The sequence below is a fragment of the Pogona vitticeps genome, chromosome 4 (assembly GCF_051106095.1).
Source record: "Pogona vitticeps strain Pit_001003342236 chromosome 4, PviZW2.1, whole genome shotgun sequence".
Lineage (NCBI taxonomy): Eukaryota > Metazoa > Chordata > Lepidosauria > Squamata > Agamidae > Pogona > Pogona vitticeps.
The window spans coordinates 61,902,834-61,923,247 of record NC_135786.1 but is presented as its reverse complement, the minus strand read 5'-3'; the positions used below and the strand labels follow the sequence as shown (position 1 = coordinate 61,923,247).

Sequence of the window (20,414 nt, the reverse complement as noted above, 5' to 3'; positions counted from 1 at the left end):
CTCCCGGGTTTGCTGGAACAAAGGTCGAAAGGGGCGGGCATTTCCGGTCAGGATGAGGCGGAAGCGGCTGCATCTCTGAGGGCGAGCAGGTGCCGGAATGGGGGTGAGGGTCGAGGAGCTGGGCTGTGTGGTGGAGCTGCCGTCGGAGCAAAGTGCCGGTGAGTGAAGGGAGCGAGCGGCCGGGACAAGTCTCTGGCAGGAAACTCGCGGGCTGCCGAGAGAAAGGAATGGGGTCGTCTGGTTCCCCGGTTGTGCAAGTGGGCAAAGAATGCGCTCCTTTTTATTTGTTGAGACTATGAGCTTGGTTCCCTTTAGCCGAGTACTAAAAGGGGCCTAAGACGAAGCTGTTTCCCGTGAGTGAATTGTTAAAAACCGAGCCAGAGAAGGTAGGGATGTCGTCGCTAACCCAGCAGACGTATGAAGACCCCACGACCGTGCAGAAAATGTTTGTAATACTGTACTGTGGGATGTTCGGTTAAGACGGAGGTAAACTTTGATCTTACTCTTTCATCTTTTAGGTGCGAGTACTGAGAAGGGGGCAAAAGTCAACCTGCCTGTGGTGATACTACTTGGGTGGGCTGGCTGCAAGGATAGGTACTTAGAGAAGTACAGCACCATCTATTTGCAGAAGGTGAGTAGTGCCCCTTGCGAACGTTTGGCTTGACTTCGACTTGGTTTTTCCATGTATGACCCCATCCATAAATCCACCAAGAAGAGCAATTGGCAATTTTTAGAGTCTCCGTTTTGCATGAAAAAAATCTTTCCCAGGAGCCTTCTAATTGGTCCCAAAGGAGAGAAATTCAAAATAACTGTTCAATAGGTTCTTGAGTACCAGTGCAGTTTGGAAATCTTCACACATAACTGCCACAATCCAGTGCTTATATCTCTTGTTGCTTGGAGAAAACACTGGAAAGTTAGAGGAAAACTTGTCTAAAATTCTCTTGGAGTTGAGACTTGTTGGACTCCCTCATTGGCCAAAGATTACAAGGGTCCAAGTGTAACATAAGGTAAAGGTTCCCCTTGACATTTAGTCCAGTCATGTCCAACTCTAGGGGGCAGTGCTCATCCCCATTTCCAAGCCATAGAGCCAGTGTTTGTCCGTAGACAATTTCCGTGGTCACGTGGCCAGCGCAACTAGACACAGAACGCTATTACCTTCTAACCAAGGTGATGCCTATTTATCTACTTGCGTTTTTACATGCCTTCGAACTGCTAGGTTGGCAGGAGCTGGGACAAGCGATGGGAGCTCACTCCATTGCGTGGATTCGATCTTACGACTGCTGGTCTTCTGACCTTGCAGTGCAGAGGCTTCTGCGGTTTAACCCGCAGTGCCACCATGTCCCTAAGTGTAACATGGCCTTCCTAATTACAGCTAAATCCTTCTTGAATGCCATCTTATGGATACCATGTTTCTCCGAAAATAAGACGGGGTCTTATAATAATTTTTGGTCCAAAAAACATATTAGGGCTTATTTTCAGGGGATTTTTTTTTCATGTGCAACAATTTACATTTATTCAAATATAGTCATGTCATCTTCTGGTTACTGAAAAATGTTGCACAATGGTTGAGGGTAAGGTTTCACTTAACGGTTTTATTTTTGGGGTATTATGAGCATCATAGTAGGGCCTATTTTCAGGTTAGGTCTTATTTTCTGGGAAACAGGGTAGTATGCCTAGCCCAAATGTTGCATGATTTTTCTGTGCACTTAGTACAAATATGGCTTTCTAGAGAGGCCTTTGGTATGGATTACATTAGTGCCATTTTCATTATTTTATTGTTACATATGTACTGGAGTAAAATAGAACAGCCAAAGCAAGAGAAATCAGTAAATCATTAAAACATTAATACACTAAAAGTAACAATAAAGAGACAAGTGGTACCTTAGAAACAAGTTTTATTTGGCATATGTTTCCATAGATTTCCACCCCCTTTTGTCAAATGCACTAAAATAGTTATTTTTTTCACCTTCTGTGGAGGATTCATACTGCCCTTCTTGATCACTGTTTCATGATTTCAAACAAGGTTGTATTAGGTTGTTCACGTTGTTTGGTGTTTGTCATTGTTATGGATTTGCTTTTAATGCTATATGCTCTTCTGATTTGCTTATGAAGAAAGGGGTAGGTTTTTTTTAAAAAGCCCAAATACATTAAAATTCTTTGGGGTAGATATGGTATATAATAGTTTTTTGCAGATCTCACGTAATCAGTTAGAAGGACCTGAGTATTGCATTTGCTGTTAAATGTTCAAGGAAAATCTAATCTCTCATTGGCTTGTGTGGTTTGGAGTGCCAGACTGTAGAGCTGTGTCTCCTGGGAAAGGGGTCAGGTGAGATCACCTGAAGCACCTCTGGCTGATAGGGTTATGTGCCCTGCCATCTGTGTGGCCTTGGCCAAGCTGTATAATACTAGTCCAGAAAGATAGATTGGTGCATAACACTTGAGTTCTTTATACTTAGAAAACCCTGGGAAGCTCACTGTAAGTTGTAACTAACTTGGCAGCACATCATTTGAGACACATTACTGTACTTTGTTGTCTTTTCCCATGCTGTGGATACAAATTGCACCAGATATTATAACAGAGAGAAGTAACTTTTTACTGTCCCAGAAGTATGCGTGTAATGCTAGTTAACTGGCTCTTACAAGTTGCATTGTGGTTCAGATTGTCCTAATATTTGTGGTTTTATCAGGCTGTTCAGGTTTTCTCAATAACTTGGGAATGGGTCTTTTTGTTTTAAAATGAAGGTTATCATTTTAATTGAAATTTAGCCTGACTTTAAAAACAAGTATGTATTTCCCATATGAATAAGTCAGCATTTTTTTGGTACCTTCACTATGCAAAATGGACAATCACTATATAGTCTCATTGCCCAGTTGTATTGACTTAGTTAGGATATGCGTAGAGTAGCTTTAAGGATATTACTAAAAATGAAAGAAAAACAATGTCCTTTTTTGTTTTTTTCTGCTGTTAATATTGATGTGTGCCACTCACATTTTCCTGAAAAGGATGAAGGAAAGCCCACAACAAAATCAGAATGAAGGAAAGGAGGAGTCACACAGGACACGATTAACAGTACATGATATGCTCACAGAGATGGCTTTGTACATTCTTTTGCCAATTTATATTTCATATTTTATTTAAATATATGTGGAAGCAACACTTGAGGAAGGATCTGTTTCAGGCTGCTAGCTAGAGCCTAGAAAAATTCAGTTCTTCTTTTTAGAATATAGCAAACCTTACTAATCTATTCCACAATTATTGCTTCTAAAGCTTTACCACTTCCTTGAATGAAAAGTACTGTGATCAGCAGTTCTTGTGAATGCTTAATGTATTTGTCCTATTGTTACATTTTGCCAGTTACTTGTGGTTATAAGTGTGCACTAAAATTTATGTATTCCTCACAGGGATGTGTAGTGATCCGCTATACGGCTCCATGGAGACTGGTGTTTTTTTCAGAATCCTTGGGTATAAAGTCTCTGCAGGACTTAGCTAAGAAGCTTCTGGAAGTCCTCTTTGATTACAAACTGGAGAGGAGACCTCTGTTTATTCATGTCTTCAGCAATGGAGGTTCCATGCTCTACCGCTACATTGTGGAACTCCTTCACACTGATCAGCAGTTCCAGCATCTGAAGGTGGTGGGTACTGTGTTTGACAGTGCTCCTGGCCAGAAGAACCTGAAGGGTGGCCTCCGTGCACTCTCTGTTGTCTTGGCACCTTATAGTGTCTTTGTTAAGTATCTTCTTCTGTTGACATTTGCGGTCATGGTAGTGTCATTGCGAGTCATGCTGTATCCTCTGACACGCTTTGTACATGAGACTCACTATGATGCCATGTTGAAGCACCCCTCTGGGTGGCCCGAGCTCTACCTCTACTCCAAGGCTGATCCTGTCACTAGAGCAAACGATGTGGAGAACATGATAGAGGCTCGGCGGCAGCGTCAGGTCCTTGTTAAGGCTGTGGATTTCATGGACTCTGATCATGTCAGCCATCTGCGGGCGTATCCAACCTCATATATGACACATTGCACTTCATTCTTGTACAGTTGCATTGGAAACACTTAGGTTTACTAGAGTGAGTGATGCAAATGTATCAACATAGACTTTCTCTTCTACTCACCAATTTAATCTTAAAGCATTCACAATTGCTCTTGACAGAATTTTTGCCCTTCACTCATGGAAGTCAGCATATTTCTTAGAAACTAAATATCTGAATTTTTCCCTTTGCTGAGCAGCATGGAGTAGGGCTGCAGAATAAATGTGAGGAAACCCAAACTGATGTGTTTTATGATGTATTCCTTTCTGTAGGTTTTGGAAACATGCTTAGGAAGGTGCTCTGCACTGGGTTGTGAGTGCTTGCACACCTGTGTAAAGATAATCTAAGTTCTGAGACTTGCAGAAATATGCACATCTGCATATATCTCTTTATTTTGTATATTGCATTGTTTCTTGTCATGAGTGGCAAAGAGCTGACTGTACCAAACACTGAAGATCTGCCCAAGGCGATAACTGTGCCGAGCACAGGAAGTTTTATTCAACTTTTTGTTAAGTTTCTGGCATTTTAATAACAAGAAGCTCTTGAGCTTACTTGTCTTTTTTGTCAGTTTGATACGTATATTTTATATGGGGTCACACCATCTGTGCAGCCAGGCCTGCCAATGCTACTTTGAGCGCCTTCCTTTGCTATATTTCTGTATTGTCTGTCTCTTTGCAGTATTGTTTATTTGTGATGCCGAAACAGAAGCTATTCCTTGCTGTAGTCTTCCCAGCAGTTAGTTGATCTTCTGCTGACTCAAGGGTTGCTTTTTCTTCTCAAGCTTTCTTTGTGAGCAGTGACTTTTTAATTGCGGGTAGGTGGAGACCTCTTGGGGACTTAAAGCAGTCCAAATGGCACCATATTATGAACCAGGCTACAGAATGAAACATAGAATCTCAGTAAGTAATATTCTGAAGACAGTTCCATATCTCTTTTCTGGAGGTGTATTTCGCATTGCATACACAAAATAACACAGAGTCCTTATTAATCTGAAACTGAATTTTGCACCTGTAGACACACGAGGGACAGGCCATGGTTCAAACATGGTCTCCCTTTTGTATTGGTGGAGGGAGGTGACTGTCTACTACTTAGACCTTGACGCACAGAACAGAATCTGTGCCAAAAAGTATGAAATGTGAAAAATGCAGAGCAGAAAAAACATTCCTTTGTTATCCCATTTATATTGATACAGTGTTACATAGTAAGTAATTAACATTTGTCAGTTTGGGATTATCATGCGCCTATTGCATGGTCTGGAGCACTGGCCAAGTTCTTTTTGCTGATTTAATGTGCATTAAAATAGTGGTCTAACTCATATTTCTTTATGTGTCTGTCTCCTTCTAAGCTTTGCGGTTTTTTATCTTGCATTTTATAGCACTGTATATCTTTACACTCAAGTCTTTGGCTTTGTTTCTCTGATTTAGTCATTCAGGGTATTTTCTTCCTAGTTTAATTCTACAGTAGAAATAATTAACTGGGGGGAGAGGGATTTGTTGTTGCTTTAGATTTGCTGAAATTATTGGCTAGGAGTTATATCTCATACATTTAGATGGGTCTAGATGGGGTGTTTGTTTGCTGTACTAAAGTGTTATGAGATAGTGAAAAACTATTATCTTTCAGAAGAATAGGTAATCCAAAACCTTAAAATTTGAGTAAGTCAAGTGAAATTAAAGCAGCTGCAAAAGAACTAAGAAGTTTGGCACCACTAAATTAAATGTTCCCTTGATTACTTTAGCTGTAGATCTGGTACCAGGAGCCTTCATAAAACCTTTTAAATTATATTCTTCTTTGTTAGAGAAACTAATTTTATCAGAATATACAGTGAAGCTCTTCCTTTGTGTTGAAATACTCGCTGCTCTCTGGTGGTCTAAATCAAAATAACAAGAGACAAAGGATTTATTTAAATAGTTTCACCAAAGTACCTTCAGATTTTGCAGTTCCCATTGGTTCTGGACAGCACTGAGGGATTATGGGAACTGCAGCAGTGACTTCTGGAGGACAGCAATTGACGGTGCTTAGATTAAATCACTATGAAGTTTTTTTATGGCAGGCAAGCCTATCTAACCATTGTGTAGATTTTTCACAGCTGGACATCTGCTCTCTTTAAAATCTGGTGCATGTTGGAAGCATAGATAATATAGAAGTTATGATTCCCAAGGTGCATAAAGCCACAGTGCTTATCTATTAGCAGTGTAGACACAGAGTTGACATACACTTAAGAAAGCAACATGTGTCAGAAGTTCATATCTACAGTCTTTCTACCTGATATTTTATGTCTGGCAATGAGGAATGTTGGAAGGACCAGATATATGTGGAAATTAAATGTCAGCTTTTGAACAGATTTATCTCATTGGTTGGTGTTACCTTTTAATGTCAGTGCATGTGTGATTCAGGAAATGATTTGTGTTAAATGCAACATCTTTGTCTTAATTTGAAAACAAACTCTAGGAGGCAACATGGCTACGTAAACAAATTGTATTGTGCAGCTGATGCTAAAATGCTGCAATGTGTAGTATTTATATGGTGCTATCTGATTATATTACATTTCGTTACCATCTATAATTCCACAACAGATTTGTGTTGGAATTCAATGTAGAAGTGCAAAAATACATCAGATAGAAATTAAGAATTTTTGAAGAGGGTACACTTGTGGAACTGAGACAATGAATTGTACTTGCTGAGGAGTGGTAGCATAGTATGGCTGTTGCCTTCATACCTAACTTGTGGATTTTGCAGAGGCATCTGTTTGGACCTCTGGGAAAGAAGATATCGAAATGGATGGACCTTTGGTCTGGTAGCGGGTCTTCTATAAGACATTCTTCTGTTTCACCAGACATAGCAGAGGAAGTAGTTTCTTCATGTTTCAAGGCTACTTAGAACATGCATCTTGAAAAGAATTAACACGGTTGTGATGTGTGGGGTACAAAGGGCATATATAAAGGTTGATGATACTGAGGAACAATGTTGCCTAAGGATAGATTTGTCATTCACAAAGAACTAGTCCATTCTCTTCTGTGGTATCAACCCAGAATAGTGTTCTACAAAATAAAATAATGAGTGGGTGGAAAATAATTTATATAGTGAGCTATCTATAGTGCAGTTTCTCTCCCCCACCCCGTCCCCATAGCAATCTTGTGAGCAGGTGAATAGCCTGTATTTTATGAGTGGAAACATGAGACTGAGATTCAGTTACTAGCCCAGGAACATTTTCTCTGCAGTGGATCTTCAAACATGATCTTGAAGCTTAAGTAGCAATTTTGTATCTTCTGCTTCCCAGCCTTCTTAGGATTTGTATTAATATGAACACTAATTTCAGGTTTAATTTTAATATATCTGTAGGTACTTTTTGCTAGGATGAGAAAGTCTAAAGTGTTCAAACCAAATTGCGAACTGTATATAGAGGAGGGCATTTTAGTGTGATTTGTCTAAAATGGGTTCTAGGGTGTGGTGGTAAAACTAAGGCCATTTCTCTATTATTTGCACATTGCAGTTGCTTCTGACCTCTCACTTTGATTAACGAGCTGACAATAGATTATTGATAAGGAATTAACCTTGAGCCCTTCTTGCTTCAGTGTCAATAGACCAGAATCCAAGTACATGCCTCCAATTGGAAATCTGTGTATATGCATGAGAATGTTGAGGAGCTGTTGACACATAAGGATAGAGAGCCATGGTACGAGGGCAAGGAAGCAGGACATGCGTGATAAGTGTGCAGATGAAAACTTGCATACCCTAACCACTTATCTTCAAATATTGTGATGTAGTACCCACTCTTTGTGAGTATGCAAACATTGAAGTACAGTGGTGCCTCGTTTAACGAGCGCACCGAATAACGATGAAATCGCATAGCGATTAGGGTTTTGCGATCGCAAATGCGATCGCATACCGATGGCCCCTATGGGCGAAACTCACATAGCGAAGATCAGTAAGCGTTTCGCTTACAGATCTTCGCTTTGCGACGCCTGACGATCAGCTGTTCAGCGGCTCCAAAATGGCCGCCGGAAGCCCTGAAATGGCCACGCGCAGCTTTTTCGCACCCTCCCCTCGCTTACCGAGGGTGCGAAAATGGCTGCCGGCTATGGGAAAACTTCGCTGAACGGTGAGTTTTGGAGCCTATTGGAACGCATTAAACTAAGTTTAATGCGTTCCAATGGCTTTCCCCATTCCGTACAGCGATGCTTTCACATAGCGAGGGTTAATCCAGAACGGATTAACCTCGCTATGCGAGGCACCACTGTACTTGTATCATTTGTCATGGAAATAGATAAATTTTAATGGAAATGGAGAAACTGGCATAATAAAATCAGATTCTCTACTGAGAAATCTGCATGATTGTTGTGGGTTTTTCGGGCTTCTTGGCCGTGTTCTGAAGGTGGTTTTTCCTAACGTTTCGCCAGTCTCTGTGGCCGGCATCTTCAGAGGGTACACTTGTGGGACTGAGACAATGAATTGTACTTGCTGAGGTGTGGTAGCATAGTATGGCTGTTGCCTTCATACCTAACTTGTGGATTTCTGAAGATGCCGGCCACAGAGACCGGTGAAACGTTAGGATAAACCACCTTCAGAACACGGCCAAGAAGCCCGAAAAACCCACAACAACCATTAGATCCTGGCCGTGAAAGCCTTCGCGAATACATTAAATCTGCATGACTTTATATGATGGCACATTTTCATGATTGTCATGGCTTCAAGCACCAGAGACACATTTCCCTTCATGAGCCTGCTCAAGTGTCAAGACTATTTAAGATCATCAGGAGAAGCTTTTCTCTCAGCCCCATTACCTTCACAGGTGTGTTTCGCGGGAACATGGGAGAGGGCTTTTTCTGTTGCTGCTCCCAGACTCTGGAGCTCCCTCCCACAGGAGGCCAGACTGGCCCCATCTTTACTGTCTTTCCTCAAGCAGACAAAGACCCTTCTCTTCAGACTAGCATTCCCTGAGTGAATGCCTGCCAAGTGGTGTTTTTTTTAAAATGGATTGAATGTGTTTTGATATTGTTTATTTTATTGGTATTGTATTCATTGATCTTTTTAGTATCCTATGCTCATTGTTTTAGTTTAAATACTACCTTTTTATTTATTTTATTTTATTTATTTTATTTATACCCCACCTATCTGGTCTTACGTCCACTTTAGGTGGCTTCCAAACAAATAAATGTAACAAATGTAACAAATTAAACATCTAAGTTTTTAATTGGTTCTTTAAAATGCCCAGTGATGTGGCCGCACGAATCTCTGGAGGGAGGTTGTTCCAGAGGGGAGGAGCCACTGCCGAGAAGGCCCGGTTTCTTGTTTTTTCCTTCCGGGCCTCCCTCAGCATCAGGCTGCTCAGCCTCACCTCCTGACTCAATCGAGTGATACGGGTAGATCTTGGTGGGAGAAGGCGTTCCGTCAAATATCAAGGCCCTAAACCGTTTAGGGCTTTATACGTAAGCATCAATACTTTGAAGTCGATGCAGAACCGAATTGGCAGCCAATGCAGTGTGGCCAGAATAGGAGAAATATGATGGTATTTTCTCACTCCACTAAGGAGTCTGGCCACCGCATTCTGCATCAGCTTCAAAGGTAGCCCCACATAGAGCGCATTACAGTGGTCTAATCTTGAGATTACGAGCGCATGTACCAAGGTAGTGAGTGCCCCGACATCGAGATAGGGTCGCAGCTGGGCTATCCGCCGGAGACGAAAGAAGGCGGTACGGACCACCGACGCCACCTGAGTTTCCATGGTGAGCACCGGGTCCAGATGGATCCCCAAGCTGCGAACCCCACTCTTAGGGGTAAGGGTTACCCCCCCAAATGAGAGAGAGTTTCCCAAACCACCTACAGTAGGGGCGCCCATCCTCAGAACCTTCGTCTTTTCCGGGTTCAGCCTCAGCCCATTTTCCTGCATCCATTGCAGTGCAGCCTCCAGCCAGCGCTGAAGGGACAGAACGGTATCTCCTGCAGTTGTTGAAAAAGAGATGTAGAGCTGGGTGTCATCAGCATACTGATGACACGATGCCCCACATTCCCTGATGACCCCACCCAGCGGGCCTCATATAGATATTAAACAGCATTGGGGAGATAATCGACCCCTGTGGAACCCCACAATTGAGATTTCACGGGGCTGAAACACTATCCCCAAGCTGTACTCTCAGGGGACGGTCCCCCAAGAAGGAACAGAGCCAGGCAAGCGCCAGGCCACCAATTCCCAACTCAGAAAGCCTCCCCAGGAGGATACCATGGTCGACAGTATCGAAGGCCGCCGAGATGTCGAGGAGGACCAACAGAGACATTTTACCCCGTCAGCCTCCCTCAACAGGTCATCGTACAGGGCAACCAATGCAGTTTCTGTACCATGGCATGGCCTGAAGCCCGACTGAAATGGAGCCAGGGCTTCTGTTTCATCGAAATGCGCCTGGAGCTGATCAGCCACCACCCTCTCGACCACTTTGCTAATGAAAGAAACATTGGCGATGGGCCTATAATTGCCAGTTTCGTCCGCTGCCAAATTAGGTTTCTTCCTTATGGGCCTAATGAGTGTCTCCTTGAGGGCAGGAGGAACTCTGCCCTCAAGGAAAGACCCATTAATTATTGCTATGGCCCATTCTGTTGTTATAGGCCTGGTTGTATCAGGCCGCTGGCCGAGCTCTGCGTTGGAGAGGGTGTTTAGGCACGATCATGTCTACAGCCCTGGTGGCAGCGGTAAACCAGCCATCAACCAGAGCCTCAACAGGAGCGCCAGTCAGGTCAGCCATAATACTTCACATGGCGTTCTGGAATCCTGCCGGATCCAGTAGCCTTCGAGGGCGGACCATAGAAATAGGTCCCTTCTCCCTGCGAGGGGGGAGAGCCACTGAGACGTTACATTTTTATTAGGTGGTGATCTGACCATGACAAGGGGACCGACACAAAGTCAGTCACCATCAGACCGCACTCACTCCAATTAATGGAAAAGACCAGGTCTAGTGTATGACCGCCCACATGCGTGGGGTCGTTGACATGTTGGGGCATGTTCAAGGAAACCATGGTTTCCAAGAACTCAAGAGCCGGCCCAGAGATCTCTGCCTCCGCATGAATGTTGAAATCACCCAGAACCAGCAGCTCTGGGGATCTCAATAGTGCCACGGAGACAAAGTCCGCTAGCTCCGGTAGGGAAATGGCTGGGTCACGGGGAGCACTGTAACCCAGCAAGATCCCAATACCTTCCCTGGCCCCTATTGACACGTGGAGGGCTTCCAGACCTGGTTTTACCACCGAGGAGTGCCTAGTAACATCCAAGATGTTTTTGTATATAATGGCTACTCCCCCCCCGTCCCTCCAGTCTACCCTAGTGCTGGACAGCATAACCAGGCGGACAGATGAGTGCTAGGGGAGGGCCCCCCTCTCCGCCTATCCATGTTTCGGTTATGCATGCCAGGTCTGCATCCTCCTCCAGAATAAGATTGTAGATCAGCAGGGACTTACTGGATACAGACCTGGCAGCACCAGTTTTAGAGTGGAGGGCTGGCTGGTCTGGCTACCTCAATACTGACAGTTGACCACAGTCCCAGAACGGTGGACAGCCTTCAAAGATCTGATCACCGTTCTTCTAAAATGAGTAGGGGCTGTGTCAACACCATATCTCCCTCTAATTTTTGGAAGCCACCTTGGGTCTTTTTTTAAGGAGAAAGGTGTTAAAACAATTTAAATAAATAAAGGGCCATTATTTAGCAGGCCTTGCTTCACTAATTTCCCCATTGAAACTGCTGAATACTGACAATTCATCTGGTAGTAGACAAAAAAGCAGGGGATGTATAGTCAATTTAATTAACAGAAATAATTGGAAAAAGTAAGGGAGCAGGGTAGAATGTTTTTATCCACTTGAACACTTTTCAGGATTTTGAGAATTTGGCCAACATGTCTTGAACTTCCAAATCATTGAGTGCTTTGAAGAAATTGAAAAAGATTTTAATATATATCATTTTTTTAAAAGAAAGAAAAAGAAGGCTGTGATCTCCAATCAGCATTTGTCCTCCATTCTGGATTGCAAGGCACATGCAGATCTGGTAATTTCTGACCAACATACCCATTGATTATATCTTGTTTCCATTTAGATTTTCTTGCAATGCTGTTGCCATGTATCTGGGATTTGACTGATAATCCAATACTGTATCATTATATCCATCTGTTATGTCCATTTGATGTTATACAAATAGCTGGAACCCCCTTCCATAGTGTGCCTTAGAACTGGAATGCACTTGCACTTGAAAGAGCTTGCTTCCATACTGTGTTATTCTGTCATAATTTCTGAACAACTTCCTGTCTCTTCCTGAGGTGCCTTTTGAAAGCTTAGTGAGAATTGGAAGAAGCCCTGATTCTTAGGAATATAGCCCTCATTACAATAATTATTGTGCATTCTTTCCTGTTGTTGGCATTGTTATTATCATGCACAATTTGATAAACTGTAACCATTTCCCTCCCTCTTTCTTTTACTGCACCTTCCCATTAAAAATGGGTTTTTAAAGTGATGTGCTAAGTATCATCCTAATACAAATGACAACTGACATTCAATCCAGACTGATTGGAGAAGGCATTCTTGTCTGGGTCCATGTGCAGACATGTTTCTGATGGGTTCAGTTATGACGGCTTCTGAGGGTAAGTTCTTGGCTGTAGCTAAATAAAGACAGAATGGAGATGATCTCAGATGGCCCCTTTGTGATACAAAAGCCATGTAAGCTGTTGGTCTCTCTCTCTCTGATGTACCTTCTGGATCTCTGGTACAGAGGCATGGAAGTAGATGGTAGCTGTGATCTGCCAGAATTTGTTTAAGTCCTTGAAGGGTCATTGGGAATAAAAACATATGTTTTACCTTTGGTGGCCTATTTGGAGCTCTAATTTTGGTGGATCTTGCTCAGGCAAGGCTCACTCATGCCTATGAATTGGGTGATGAGTCAGGATACCTGAAAGATATGGCCAGGATCCAGTGAGTTGGTGGGGGAAGTGGGCCAGGCATCTTTTTAGTACAAATCTTCTTCTCTCATCAGCTTAGAGGAGGCTAGAATAGCACAAAAGTGGATGGCTAGCAGATAAAATAGTACTGAAGCTGGAACTCAGAAGCCAGCTGCCATGGTAGAGACAGTTTCTTTAATTAATTGTTTTGCCTGATTTCCATAACAAACTGGTGGCTAGTTGTCAGCATATCTCGCTCATTCATTATCGTTAATTAGATATGGATCTCCCGGAAGGCGTCAGAGAGTGATGGACGAGCCTCCTGACACGTGCTATTACACATTAGCATTTTCTCAATACATTCAATAGATCATCTCTCTCTTCTTTTTGAAGATATTTTAAATAAAATATTAGCTACTCCTCAATGAGATTTATACCCTTCTGCCCAACTCCCATGCATGTGCTATCTCATCAAGCTGAGCAGGTGGTATTTAAATATTTATTTCTAGCACCTCTGTGAGGCTCAAGGCAGTGACCCGAAATGTGGATTGGGCTTCTTTGACTTTACTTGCTTGTTTGAATCACTGTTATTCAGAGACATTGTTAGTATCTTTGTGGAACAATGTGATTTGTCTAAGGACACCTCAGGAGACAAAAAACAAAACAAAACAAAAAACCCTTGACAAATTTGTTGTCCATGATCTCTTTCCCTTCTCTTCTAACTGCCCAACTACTTGCTGTGACTTCCTTTGCTTGCTATTCATTTTTAATTACCGGTGGTATTAAAGAGCACTGGTGCTGGCTTCTGAAGTCAGTCTTCATTTCAACAGTAGATATTAATATAAATAACCAACTCAGGAACAAATAAAAAGCAACACATTCAATAAGCCAAGATCCAGCTGTAGAAGACAGTAGAAGAGGGCCCTATTTCCCCGCCCCCTTCTGTTGTACCCTTTGTGGTGCCCTTCACCCACCCTGTTCCAAAGAGCTTTTAGCCTTCTTAAACAGGTTTCTAAGATGTACAAATGGGCAGGGGGGAGGGTTTCCAGAAGAGTGAAATGTTAGCCCTGGTGAAAACAATGGCATCTAGCAGAACTGCACAATTGAATTTCAGCTGATAGTGTCATTGTCAGAGGAATTGCAGCTAGACCTTTCCTATTTCTGTGTGGCACTCACTGACTGCCAAGCTGACTTTTTCGTTCCTACTGTGATAGGCTCTTGAGGCCCTCAGATCCCAGGCTGCAAAATAGAGGAGTACTAATAATGAGAATACTGCTGCTGTTTGGCTGAGATGGAAGTAGTAAATTGTTCTATTTATTTATTTATTTATTTATTTACAATATTTTTTAGCCGCACCATTGCCAGTGGCTATATGTAGAATATCCTGAACATCAAGCTAGGAATTTCCATTTTTCTCCATGCAGATCCATATAGAACACGGTGGATGCTTCTGCATGTGTTCGTGGGCTTGCTTGGGTCGACCTGTCTGCCTGATGTTTACATGCTTGGTGTAATGGCGCCACCTCCACCTTGCAAGTCAACAGAGCTGTTGACCTCCAGTCCCTGATTTCCAGTCTTTCTTGCACTTAATCCTGGGGTGAGAGTAACCCTACACCTGAGGTTGTGGCCTCCTAATGTAAGCCCTTATAGATCTGTTTGGGCTGTGCCTATGTCTTCCTCTCTTAGGCCAGGAAAATGACAAAATAATGCAGCTGCCCTGACTTCATTACCAGAGTGTTTAACGAATCTGACACCCTCCTTCACTGCACTAAGTGTGACGTTAACCTCTGACCTCCCTGGGCTGCATCGATGGTGTCAGAGGACAGCTGGGACAGGCACACACCAGTCAATCTTAATCGGTTTCTCAGGTGGAATCAGGTAACCATTAAGAACAGAGCAGGTGGTTTCAGGCACCACTAGCACAAAATAAAATAAAAGACATAAGAATACAGATTGTGCATGTACTGCCTAATTCCAGAGCCAGTCTTTTTAATTTCTCAAAGCAACAACACTCAGAGGCACTTTTCAATTTAAGGCAACTTGAAGATGATGTGACATTATTGCTGAGAGTTTGAATTGTGTCTGGCAATCTGGGCCTATCTATCTTGCCTTCAAATTTGGAGGCAAATAGTTACAATTCTGCGCATATTCATCTTTTGTAAAAAGGGTTGATTCTGCCACAAAGCTGAACAAGAATTTATTCTCAGCTCAATCTGTTGACAGCCCTCAAATTGGTTTCATGTTGAAAAAGATGTGACACAGAAAAACAAATGTATACCTATGATCACAGGAAGCTCTTTCACAGCTGTAGAAAAGATGGAGGTGTACATACTGAATGGAGATGGGGGAAACTGAGGAAAGATTGTGTTGTAGAGGTTTGAAAGAGGAAAGGAGGAGAGAACTATTTTCTGCAAATGAATATTGGGAACAGATGTAGTAACAGAACCATTCATGCACTGAAAGCTAAGAAACGAGAGATAAATGGTTTCATCCAGGCAAAGTGGTACATAAAGATGTGGGCTTCCTTGCTCACAGCTGGGTTAAATAGAAACGGGCAGCTATATCTGATGCTTATCTGATTATAATTGAACCAATTAGTTAAATCATTTGATATGGATGGAGGAACTTATCTCATTTGGAGCCATTTGGGGTATGTTTTGAGAGCTGAATTATAGACCAAGTGTTTGTTTTTATTTCCTCCTCTTGATAAGCCACTGGAGGATTTCTAATGAATGGAAAGCTACTAGGCAATGATGCTTAGAGTAGAGTGAATAGTGGGAAACTGATAGGTATCTGGAAACTGAAGTTTAAAAGTCCATTGTTGTTTACTTTATTTGCCAAAATTATAATACGAACGAGTCTCTTGTTTTATTCAGTTCACTTTAATTTTTTTATTGCGGATATCATGCTTAGTAATAGGGTTGCCTTAAACACTGTCACCTCCTGCACGTACCTGCTAACCACTCTTTAAAATAGCTGGTACCATACTTGTATGGGTACCCAGTGTGGTGTAGTGGATAAAAGTGATGGATTAAGACTGAGGAGATGTGAGTTCAAATCTCCACTCAGCCATAGAAACCCAGTGTGTGTGTAAAACCACACACTGGAACTTGTAAAACCATCCCTTGAATATCTATCTCACTTACCTTGAAAGCCCTGTTAGGGTTGTTCTAAGTTGATACTGACTTGACCACACACAACACACATTGCACCATACATCAGGTGAAGTCTTGTTCTGGTTAACCTGAGCCTTTTAGATAATTGACATAATCTGGACCTGTTAATTTTAAAATTTCTGCTTTAACTCTGGAATTGCTGTCAGATTTGTTTTTGTTATATTTATGGTGTGTGGTTTTACAACTTATTTTGTATTTAAATTGTTTTTATATGTATTTATTGGAAGCTGGCCAGGTAACTTTAGTTCATGGTGTGGTGTACACATAAATAAATTAAATATTAACAAAGTAACATACATAATATTAATTGTGCTAATATAAAATTTCCAGCACTTAGACAGCTAAGTAACATTTTAGGTCTTCTGTTAATGGCCAACAACACAAAAATGTGTATGTGTTTTCTCATTTGGTTGCATGAGTTCTGTAGTCTCTTCTTGCTTTTCAATTTCATCATCATTTTTGAGTTGTTGATAACTTTTTAAGATGTTCTTCACTGGCCTTGTACCTGATTCTTAACATACATAACTGTTCTTTCAGATTTCCTTGCAAGAGCAGCCAAAAAAGTGCCAGCACCGACTATGTTGCTACCTGTTGGCTTTTAGTAATGGAAGCAAAGACCAATTGCCTTCTTTTCTCCTATCCCAGATCCTGTAGACATATTGTGATCAGGATGGATTTGATTTAAATCAGTTTAAATTTAAAAATCGGATTTGTAATAATTTAAATAAATTTTTTTTAAAGTTTAAATGGTGGTTTAGATCATTAGATGGTGTGTATTTTTTTAAATTGATTTTTATCCACCCTGGTTATGATACCTTTGCCGTCTCTCCATCACCCCCCTGCACTTTTTCATTTTTCCCTTTGATTTTGTCAACATGCTGATGAGGCAAACAAACATGGCCACTTCTATCGAAAATTCCATAGTTCTAAATCCCTGGAATCTTGCTTAAGTGAGATTTTTTTTTCCTGGGCATCTGCTTGGAGTTGTAATCCAAAAGAGTAACTTGCCAGGTCTATATGGAACTTCCCGTGCCTACTATATGTCAAAGAGCAGTTAGCTTTCCCTCCAGGAATGTAATCCTCAGTATCTTCATCATCACACAACTTCTTTCCTGATGGATAAGGATCATGGGAAGTGATGGGGGGACTGCAGGAAAGCAGGGACAATCATTTCAAAACATATTGTTAACACTTTAAATATCTAGCTTCTCAAAGGTGGCAGACTCTTGCTCTCCATCTCGAGAGCTGGAGGTAACAGTACCCTACATCTATCACCTGTTTTGCAGGACCGTTTTTGCCAGCAGATGTCACCATTGATCCACTTAGATGCTCCAGTGAAAAGAGAGATTTGGATCTCCTGCTTTTCTTGCACGTAATATGTAAAAGAGCCATAAGCAACCCTAACTTGATCAATGATGAGGAAGTATCCTGTCCTGCTATATTCTCAGCTGTTGCTTGTGTGATCTGTTTTCATCTGAAACACTTATTTTCTTTTGGTCAGTTAATCTCCAGAAAAGCCACGAGTGATTAACTCCTGAAATTATCTTTTCTCCATAACTTTCCTGTCCCATTGAAGTATCAGCCTGACACTCTTCAGGGTACATTATGATGATGTAAAATTAGAAATACGCAGTATGTCCTATAGGGTCATGAACTGGCTAAATCTTTAAACTATAAAATGCCCCATTTGGTAGCAAAGACCTGATGCATAGGATTACAATATCAAAATAGAGCCTTTCCCCTAAATGTTAAAATGCAGTGGACACGAATGCCAGGTCTCTGCAGCCAAGCTGTTCCTGCTCAAATGTGTCTGGTTTAGAAGGAAACTGTGCCAGAGTGTAGTGGACCACCAGCTTCAGGGCACTAAGTACCTATTGATGCTGAGCATGTGAATCAGAATGAGGAAGATCCTTTCTTTATGACCTGATACAGTTTTTATTGTGGGGAATTAGATCTTGAAGATAAAAGACTCCAACTTGCAATCACAAGGGCTTAAGGGAACATACATCCCAAGGGAACAGAGAATGGCATGCAGGGGAGTTTTGTTTTCTTCGCTTGTTTCTCTTTGAGAGGCAGGCATGCAGCTGAATGGATTTTGGACAGTTAAGTGGCCCTTTGTGACTTTCTCTCCAGCCTTGTTTGCTGGAGACTAATTCTGAGCCTGAAAACTCATTTGCTGCTCAAAAACTTACCAGGGAGTTCAACAAAAGTCTGCTGTATCTTATATAGTGATGTCCATGCCTTTCTTGAAGTGCAGAGGCTACACCTTCATGACAATTACTCTCCTGATGAACATGGCAGGACGTTGTGTACAAGGACCTCTATAGTGGAAGCCAAATCCTGAATCTTTTTCCACCCTGCTATTTTTTCCTGCATGGTTTGCTCTCTGCTTACCTATCATATACTCTCTGTCCTTCACATACACACACATTTGAATCTTGGGGCTCAATCTTTTCTAAAAGCCAGGCTTTCAGAGCAGAGTATCCTTCCTATTAATCTGAGGAAGCTAGCCCTTCCCATGGCTTGTCCTGTGAACAGGTGCAATGAAGTGGCTGCCACAAACAGCAGGCTTGGGTTATTCATGGAAAGGCATCACATTTATTTATTTTTCTGTGATAGCAGTTTTTAATATTTTCTGACTGCCTTAGGTGCCAAAATAATACCAGACAATAGTAGTCTGCATCTTGTCTTGGCATGGATTGTGAGACAGTACTATTTGCTTTTCTAAAAAATGTTCTGTGAAATATCAACTTTACTGGGTCTCTGATACTTCCACATATTACAAGTATAGCAGGAGACTCAAGTGTCTACCAGGTTTATTGTGCTTACTTAATCCTGATGGAAATTTGCTTGGCAAATACTTAGATCACTTCTATGCAGCATGATTTTATATGGTCCAGATCCTACCAATATTTTGTAATTTTTTTCCTCATTTAAAAAAAAGACTAAAATCTTAATTTAAGTATATATATACACAAGTTACAGTGGCTTCAGTGCCATCTGTAATCTAGTCCTAAAACTGATGTATAACCAGGTTTTCCCAAAACAGCAGTAGTTCAATTTGCATTGAATTGATTTGTCATATTGCAACTTTGACCGAAAGCCAGTTGTTAGCCCTGATTTAGGGCAGTGTGGTATAGTGGAGAATGGTGAGCCGGGATTCAGGAATTCTTGTTATGTGCTGTTAAGTTGTTTCTGACTTAGGGTGAACCTCGGAATGAGTGATCTCCGAAATGTCCTGTCCCCAAATATCCTGCTCAGCTTTTCTAGACTCAAGTCTGTGGCTTTCTCTAGGGAGTCAGCCATCTCATATTTCGTCTCCCTCTTCTCCTACTGCCTCCCTCTTTTCCTATAGCATTATTGTTTTTTCCCCTGGGTCTTGATCTCCACTGGCACATCCTTATATTTGATGATATTTTCTAATTTCTTCATTGCTGCCCTTCCTAGTCTCCGTCATCTTTTGATTTCTAATAACTGGATTTGTGATCGTTCAAATAAAGATTGACTGACTGATTGATTTCTTGGCTGCAATCTCCGTTTGGATTGATTATTGAACCAAGTTATAGAAAATCTCTATTTCAATTTCTTCACTGTCAGTGCTAAAGTTGCATAGTTCTTCTGTAGTCATGAATGAGGAGACCTGAGTTCAAATCCCTGCTCAGCCACTGAGACTCACTGTGGATAGCATAGAGTTGTTAAAACCACTCCTTAAATACCTCATTTCTGTTGGAAGCCCTATTGGGATTGCTGTTAAGTTGGTTCCAACTTGACAGCACATAACATACACATAGTCTTGATTAGAGCAGACCTATAAAATCAGTTGTTGAATGTTCAATCAACCCTTATATAAATCTTATTGATTCCATTAGGTTATTCTAAGAGCCGGATCCAGGTTTTTGCCTGAGCTTTAAAAAGCTCAGTGTGTGAACTCCAGAGGTATCCTTGTAGCAACAGGAGGAACACTAGTGTTACAATGGATTCCCTGTCTGCTTTTCTGCATCCACAGATTCCAGGGGTGGGGCATCCTTTGGGGTACATAGAAGTCCACTCATATGGCACAAAAGGGAATGAAACCTAAAGTCTGTACTCGCTTAGGAGCTCCACTGGCTCAGTTGTCAGCCCTGTTCTCTCAGTGAGTGTAAAAAAATGAACCAATAGATTTTGCAGGCACCAGCATGGCAGGTACAACAGGTTCATATTAGGACCTGTGAACCTTACAAGGGCTTGATGGATTTCACATTGTAATTCACAGCATTTCTTTCAGTGGACCAGAAATGGCAACATGAAATGTGTTGGCTTTT

The 20,414-nt window shown here is 41.7% G+C and overlaps 1 protein-coding gene across 1 annotated transcript; it reads left to right on the top strand.

Annotated features, from left to right (window-relative positions):
* Positions 1–21: 21 nt before the first annotated feature.
* TMEM53 (transmembrane protein 53) lies at positions 22–5,347 on the top strand. The gene is made up of 3 exons (XM_020783282.3): positions 22–158; positions 519–631; positions 3,403–5,347. Exons 1-3 carry the CDS (start codon positions 98–100, stop codon positions 4,057–4,059), a joined length of 831 nt encoding a protein of 276 aa, XP_020638941.3. The 5' UTR covers positions 22–97; the 3' UTR covers positions 4,060–5,347.
* Positions 5,348–20,414: the final 15,067 nt, after the last annotated feature.

Coding starts and splice junctions, on each gene's coding strand:
- TMEM53 (XM_020783282.3), top strand. CDS start 98: ATGGGGGTGAGGGTCGAGGAGCTGGGCTGTGTGGTGGAGCTGCCGTCG. Junction 159..518: donor GCCGTCGGAGCAAAGTGCCG/GTGAGTGAAGGG, acceptor TTCATCTTTTAG/GTGCGAGTACTGAGAAGGGG. Junction 632..3,402: donor GCACCATCTATTTGCAGAAG/GTGAGTAGTGCC, acceptor TATTCCTCACAG/GGATGTGTAGTGATCCGCTA.